General features: G+C 42.4%; 1 protein-coding gene across 2 annotated transcripts in view; it reads right to left on the minus strand.

The window, feature by feature from the left end:
- Nucleotides 1-556: 556 nt before the first annotated feature.
- The window catches only part of shdb (Src homology 2 domain containing transforming protein D, b), a 23,559-nt gene continuing 16,247 nt past the window's right edge, over nucleotides 557-7,868 (minus strand). For both annotated transcript variants that reach the window (XM_023405265.2, XM_023405266.2), the window contains 3 exons: nucleotides 6,962-7,136; nucleotides 4,968-5,087; nucleotides 557-2,156 (listed from right to left, as the gene is read on the minus strand). In XM_023405265.2, the coding sequence (XP_023261033.1) occupies nucleotides 1,970-2,156; nucleotides 4,968-5,087; nucleotides 6,962-7,136 (482 nt within the window). In that variant the 3' untranslated portion in view covers nucleotides 557-1,969. The remainder of the gene's footprint in view (nucleotides 2,157-4,967; nucleotides 5,088-6,961; nucleotides 7,137-7,868) is intronic.

A 7,868-nucleotide genomic window follows, 5' to 3' on the forward strand; every position in this document is an offset into this window, starting at 1 on the left:
CACCTCACCCCCAGTCCTCACCCTCTCCCTCCCAACCCTGTTAATGGATGGGGGAAAGCAAATGTGTGTGTGTGTGTGTGTGTGTGTTTGAGTATGTGAAGCACGCAATCATGCCAAGTCCTTTTTGCCTCTTTTTCTTCCTTCTGAGCTGCAAATGAGTCTATTGTATGAAATTTGATAAGCAATGCTTGTAATCAGAATATTTTGGGGGTGTTTTCCTTTGAATCAAACAAGTGGACAAAAGGATTTTTCATCTACATTAGTGGTTATTGAATGTGACCCCACAATACCGACCTATTTTGTGTGCACTCAGATTCCGTGGTTATGAGTTGAGAGCAGTTCAACAGTTATTTTCCCCTCTACATTTTCTTTTGATTAATTTTTAGAGGCTGAAAGAGGTAAAAAAAATCAATCAAATCAAAAATTCATCTCCAAACTGCTTGTGAGGGTCCTGGCCCTCCGGTTAGGAACCACTGATCTACATGAAGATCAACATATTGAACGCACTAGATAATCACTTGTTTTGAGTACAGATGAGATCCTTCAACACAGCAGGTAAATTATGCACCGTGTCATCTTTTACTATCAACAGAAAACGGCCATAACAATAATAATCAATGCTGCAGAGGCAATACAGGCTTTTGGATTAAGAAACAATGATTTAAAATCATTCTTCCATTTGTCATTTCCAATGCTCAAAAATGTGTCTGGTAGAAATTGGCTCTAATCTAAAATCAGTTATTGCCACGTAACCCTGTAACCAGGCAGCAGACAATGAAAACCCATTCCAGATGGCAAGCGTGCAACTCAAATACAAACTCACCAACCAGAATGTAAGGACTTGGCCAGGAGAAAAGATCTGTGATGAAGAATGTAGGAAGTGTGAGAACGTGGCCAACGTTCACAGAGTTAAAGAGTTTGTTTGAGATTGTCCAGCGTCTCTTGATTAGCATCAGATGTAGCCTGCAGCTCAGCCTCCAAACTTATCCTTTCAGGGAAAAGACAGACAATGACGGCAGTGACAGGTTGCTTTTTTTTTTTTTTTTTTTTTTTTAAATAAATCCAGCATTGTCTACCAAATGCAATTTCGGCAACCAACAAGAGACACAGTTCAGCAAGGTCCAAATACAACAGCAAGTACCGATACAACACAGCTTCTCTGTTGCTTACGATGAACAATCAACAAGTAGCGTGGAGATGTGTCAAGCAAATCCTCAACATACAGCAGCATGACAGCACAGAACAGACCGGGTGAAAATTAACAGGTGTGTTTTTCTGTAGAAAAGCATTTGAAATATCACTGTTGTTGGTAAAAACCTTTTATCTTCAAAAATAGCAGGGTTTTTTATTTTTTTTTGAACATTTACAAAAGGGTTTTCTGAGCCCTAAGGATGACAAAGGTTTCTCACCCTATACAGTACAATTCAATTTATTGATTCTGGTATAAACATGGAAAATCTGCAAAATATAACTTGCAAGGTTTTCACCTGACAACAGCAATATTGACCAGTGTTGATGAGGTGTTATTTTGTGGAACAGCAGTAATCTAATCTCAATCCTCTGCAGATCTTCTGTAAACTGGAGTTTGGTTCAGAACATACAGACTTCCTCCTGTCTCCAGTTCTACTAACTTACTCTGCACTTCAGTCAGCTGTGAGAGAAATGTAATAGGGAAAGGGAGAATTTCAGATGCCCTGACGTTATCCCCCTTGGTTCAGCAAGAAGATGAGAGAGAGGAGTTACAGCAAAGGTGGCCTAAAGTTCAGGTATTGCATTTCATGTGAATCGATCCCCCCGGATGTTAGAGACACTTGGCACAGGTACAACAGCAGTGGCGGGTGAGGACATTAGCCCTGTGGTGTGTTGAGTCATCAAAAGTAGTCCAGGAGAACACTGGCCCTCCGCTGGGAAGATCCCGTCAAACATTCAAGTTTTAAGTGTCCGAGCACAATGAAAGTGTCCGGGTCAGTCAGAGTGTCTGCACCAGCACAGGGAACAGCAGGGACAGGTGCTCAGCACCTCGGATCGGGAGTTTGTGTGTGGTGTAGAAGTTTATCACCTCTGGGATGGTGTCAAAGGGAGGGCTGTTCTGTCCCAGCACGTACTTGCCGTCTTTACACTTAGTGAACTTCATGTGCATGAAACCCTGGCAGCTCCTGTGAGGAGGTGAAAAAACAGGAAGAATGTTTTTTGAAAGGAGGAAGAAAACAGACTAATGACAGTGAAAGTGATCCAATATGAAAGAGAGAAAGAGATGTATAGGGGAGAAAAGGGGGATGACATGAAATGTGGGGCACATTAAACATTTTGTCACATAATGACATAGTGGAAATGACAGCCTGGATTTATGTTCACTTCTTCTTGCTGCATTTTGAGGACATGAGCCTAACCAAGATTTAACACCATGTCACAAATTAGGAAGGAAAAGACATTTTGATGGATGAATGGGTGGTGTAATAGTACATGGTGGGAAAGATAAAGCCTGAGTGAGTCAGAAAGAAAAAAGCACTGGACTGTGAAAGTGACAAGAGAACCACACCAGTGCCTCCCCTTTAAAAATCCAGGCAGCCACGACAAGACTTCCCCTTTAAGAGCCAGCCAGTCATGATGTACGACTAATTATAGAATCAGAGGGAAAGACAAGGGCTGAAACCGGTCACCATAATTGTCATTGTTCTAGTAAACCAAATTAAATTTTGAAGAGCCGTGAAACCAAAAACACGCTCTGTGACTACAAACAGCCAAACAACAGGCAGTTCATGATCATCCCACTTGTCTCCAGAGTGCTGAGAGACAGACGCGTCATCACATCAACGCTCAAGAGTTGACAGTGTGCTTTCATCCAGTCCTGTTTGTTTTGGGGGAATCTCTTTGTATCTCACGGTACGTTAGAACTTACCAGTGCTGTTTCATAAATATTAATGTTGGTTTAAATGTTGCAGACCTGTCTGTTTCGGTGCTGGCTCACTTTGGAGTGTCTCTCCATTTTGTCTTCATTAAACAACATTTGTCATTCCTCCCATTGTTCACATTACCGTGTAATCTTAAGGTGTGGTTCGCTTTTTCCAAGGAAAGATACTGGCACAAAGACAAAAACACCCAGATGTCGCATTGTTTCACAAAATTATCTGATCTGGGTTGGCATTACACAAAGATTCCTTTTCCAAATGTTATGCTGACTTCATGCCAGTGTGTCCTAAAACATCCTAAACCAATCTGGAACTAGTCACAACCACCCTAATAAATAATGGGGAAAACACTGGTTTATTATGACTTGGACCTAATTTTTCAGAGTTCTGGCTACCTTCTCTATCTGTGTTGATAATAGTGGGATAAAAACACAATGAGTTGGTGCTTATCAGGCGATAAACCAGATTATCTAAACCACTGTGCTTGAAGGTAAAACCCAAAGGATTAAAGCGTCCGCTAACCTCGCTAAAAGGCTTTGCTCCATGCTGGCAGGACAATAACGTGTGGTACAAAAAAGAAGTGCACACTAGATTTTGCACACTCTATTTAACTATATAAGTACTCAGGCTATCATCGATTTTAAGGGATCCAACATAAAATGAATGTTCCCGATGCAAAACATGTGCATCTGCATATGGACTACAAAAATGTTTACAATCTATGGGACAAAGTAACAGGAGACATTTAAACATGTGGAAAACGTCACATCAAATATGCTGGTAAGAATCTCACTGCTGTGTATAAACTGTGTATATGTACAACTGCGAAAAGTAAGGATGGCCAATGTAGGTCGAAGTCTTGAAACTGTGATAGGTGCTTATTAATTGTGGTCATGATTTTACCCTTTGCCTTTGTCTCTCTTTCTTTTACATTATTTCACAGTTACATTTAGCTAACCAGGAGCTTTGTTTGAAATCAGAATGATAATCTGCTTGTGATTCTTACCCCGTCTGACTTCCTTTTTGTGTTCCCTGATCTCAGCAATTTACTTGGTAGGATGAAGACAATAAAAGGCTGTATCATTTTGAGCTGATTAAAAATCTGAGCTAACTCCTTTTAGACTGTGCGATGTTGTAGACTCTCTACTTCAGCGAAGGCCAGCTCCTCTTTCTAAACAACCAAAAGAATGCAAGGTTGATAAACATTATTGTCTGCAAACCTCACATGCACCAGCTGGGGAACCAGTGCTAGTGGTGACCTTGTTGCTTGAGCAAATGTGTGTCTGTGTGTGTGTGTGTGTGTGTGTGTGTGTGTGTCTGTGTGTGTCAAACCCACTCTACTCATGTAAATGAGTAATGCATGAGCTTGTTTATATGTCAGCACAACACAGTGACACTCTGTGCCTCCCCCTCCCCTCACTCTCTCCCCCTTCTCTCCCTAATTCCCTTCTTGTGTGGCCCACAGAAGGTAATTCATATTCATTAGTGATTATGGGGAGGATGATGTGTGCAGTGAAGTGTGCTCTACCTGCCTGATTACCACTTAGAGGGCCCAATGGGGCCAAGGGGGAAGTCCGCAGAGAGGGGCCAAGGATGGGGTGAGGACAGAGGGTTGATGGGAGAGCAGTGTGAGGCCAGGACGATGGATCGTGGTAGTAATTACAAGGGAGAGATTTGACCAGATAAGCAGTATTGTGCCCTGCAAATGAGTATCGGGAATGGAATCAGTGTGGCAGTGATCTTGAGTGGGGGTGATGGTGGAGGGGAGGGAGGGAGAGAGAGAGAGAAGCAAGAGACAGATGGAGAGGTGTGGGAGACTGCAATATGAGATTGGTAGCTCAGGTGGCTTCACAGACACTTCACACACACTCCTCAGTCGCACGGCAGAAAATATGAGAAGTGTGCAATTAAATTGTAGCACTGAATATCCAAAGTGTTCAGGTCTCTCGTCACTTGATGTGGTAGATCATCTTGAGAGTGCGTATGTGTGTGCGTATGTGTGTGCGTATGTGTGTGCGTGTGTGTGTGCATGTGTGTGTGTGTGTGTCCGAATCCTACCGTAGAGACAGGGAGTAGTCGGAGCGGTTGTTCTGACTGTTCCTCACCAGGTAGCTACACTCTTTACACAGGGTTAGCAGCGACTCTGCCTCAGAACGAGACAGTGATCCGTGGTACCATCTGACACACACACACAAACACATAATAAGTTGTGGTAAAAGTGGTGACGTGAAGTGTGATTCCAACATATTCCTACATCTATTGCTGTTGGATGCCGACATGTTATCAATTTGATTCCACAAGATGATTAATATAAAAATACATTTCAAGATTTGCCCTCCACAGTGTAACAGTGATGATACAGAAGCATGAGTGTTTCTAATGTCTAATAGAAAACAATACAACAATGATATAATTCCAAACAAGGCCTCTATTTTCAAGGAAGTAAACTGTTGATTACATCATGGTGGAGTCTGTTATCACATTTGTGCTGGTCACGCATACTATAAATGCCATAGTCTTGAACATTAGACTTGAACACGAGCTCTGACGAGACACAGTGTCTAAAGCCATGCTAGCAGCTATGTGAAGCTGCAATTTGGCACAGCAGGGCTTTGAACTGAATACTAACATCAGCATGCTAACATGCTCACAATGACAAAGTAAACATGCTGATGTTGTTTAGCAGATATAATGTGGTGGGAATGTCATTCATTTTCCAGGTATTTGGTCAAAGGATTTGACAAATTATAACTTTGGGTTAAGGGATCCTCACCGTTATTACAATTTCATCCAGAGGGGAACGAGGATGTCTGAACCAAATGTGATGGCAATCCATTCTCTAGTTGTGGAGATATTTCCGTATAGACCACAGTAGTGGACTGACCGTTAGACCAACATTGCCATTCCTAGAGCCACACAGCTAGTATTTCGCCGAGTAGTACCAAAGTATAATTAAAAGACAATCCTGTGACCACCACAGTCAGTGAGTAAGTATATTTTATCTGTCACAAAAATTAGCTATTCTTGGACATGACTTAGCCAAGTGTACTGAATGCTACAGGTTGACTGTTTAAAACAGAAGGAAACCACAAAGCCCAGAACAGCCCTTCAGAGATCATCAGGGAGTAATGGAGCATAAAAATCAACTACCATCCTCATGTGAATTTGTGCACATGTATGAGTACAACACTGTACATCATGTGTGTGTGCGTGCTTGTGCATGCGTGCTTAAGGGGTGTCATGTGCTCGGATTTCATTAGTAAAACAGCCATTTAAATGCACTGAAACAGCACATAAATCACACCAATGATGTCTGAAATTACAAGACCAAAGTAAATGTGTGTTTTTAATGTTCTGACTTAATTAGTTCTCATTCTAACCTTTCGCAGTTCTGTAAGCTCTGATGAACGCTGCTTAGCTGAAACACCAATGTTTCGAATGAATGCGTCCACACCATCAGAGCGGTGCAATAATATAGATTTTGGCTTTATTTGTGGACTGTACAGCCCCTGTGTCCCTGAAATATTCAAAATCACTTTTATAACAATGTATGATAAATGCATGTACATGACATCTGTGCAGAGACATTTATAGCCAACAGAGATTAATTGCACAGACTAATTGCATTTACATGCACAAATAATTGTATAACTCAGCATTGTTTGATGCATATAAACATCATAACTCAGAATAATGCCCTAGACAAGATGCCTGGCTTAATCGTATATTTCACTGATATGTGGACATCTTATTCATTACTCTACTTGGATCTTCAATCTTGCACAGCATCGTGAGTACATTTTGATGTCAGCTAGTGTCAACTGTATGACCTCTCTTATTACTGCTATTTTTCTTCTAAGACAGTGCAATTTCTTTATCCTGTATTATATTCGAGGTAATTAAATGAATGGCAACAGGGGCACTCAATCATTAACTCTCAAAGCATGTAAGCCTCTTAATCTGATTAAACCTTAAAGTGTGGCCTCCATTCAGATACTCAGCAAGTGATATATGTTTATGTAGCTGGGTTTAACAGAGGACTGCATACATACACCTGCTTCTCCAGAGGCAGTGTAGGGTCCACTCTCTCCCCCACCATCGAAAGGCCTTCCTGCGGCATTCGAAACTTCACCCCCCCACCTGCCAGCGGGCTGGACCTGGGCCCCGGAGGACGCAACCGCTCTGTGGGTGACGAGGAGCAGTCCCACTCTGCGCCGTCAAACTGCACTGTTGGCAGATGGGGACAGAAAAAGTGAGTCACAGTATTTACACAGTGATGTGATCAAAAGGGATTAAACCTCAAAGCCAGACTTGGGTAAACATCAAACATCCGGCCATTGCAAAACCACACATGCAGCAGAAGGACCTTTTGCACCAGAGGACAGCAGGTCCAGGTCTGACAGACTGCAGAATCATCAGCATCATCACAATTACCATCATCAACATATTTATGAGTCTCTGACGGCAGATAGAGGCATGAAGTTGGCGTCTTCTCTGTCTGGCTCTGGCGCGCACATCTTTCATTAGTCTAGATATTGACTATATTAACTCCATTCTGAAGCAAATTACACGCACAGACTCAAGTGTTATTTACCCCCTTTCTGTCTGGTTTTGGTGAAATCCAATTTACAGTACTTGTAATTAAACAGTAAGTGTGCCGCAGCTCTACTGAGCTTGCTGATATGAACAAGGCAGACATTCCAATTTACAGGGAGCTATTCAGGGATGATGCAAGGGGGTGAGGGGTGGGAAGGGGGGTTTGTAATAATAAGCTTCGGACCCAAAACCATAATGACTGCAACAGGCAGGGGCAGATGCAGGTGGTGCAGATGAAGGTGGCTGGGAGTTCAGGATGGAGGTAGAGACAGATGTAGGACAACAGCTTGGGTCATGGAGGTCAGCATGACTGCATATGTGTGTGTTTGAGGTGATAAAGGATGGTAAGGCAGGTGGGGGCTG

Source organism: Seriola lalandi, unplaced genomic scaffold (genome assembly GCF_002814215.2).
Source record: "Seriola lalandi dorsalis isolate HSWRI2012SDOR001 ecotype SW California unplaced genomic scaffold, Sedor1 jcf7180002054267, whole genome shotgun sequence".
NCBI lineage: Eukaryota > Metazoa > Chordata > Actinopteri > Carangiformes > Carangidae > Seriola > Seriola lalandi.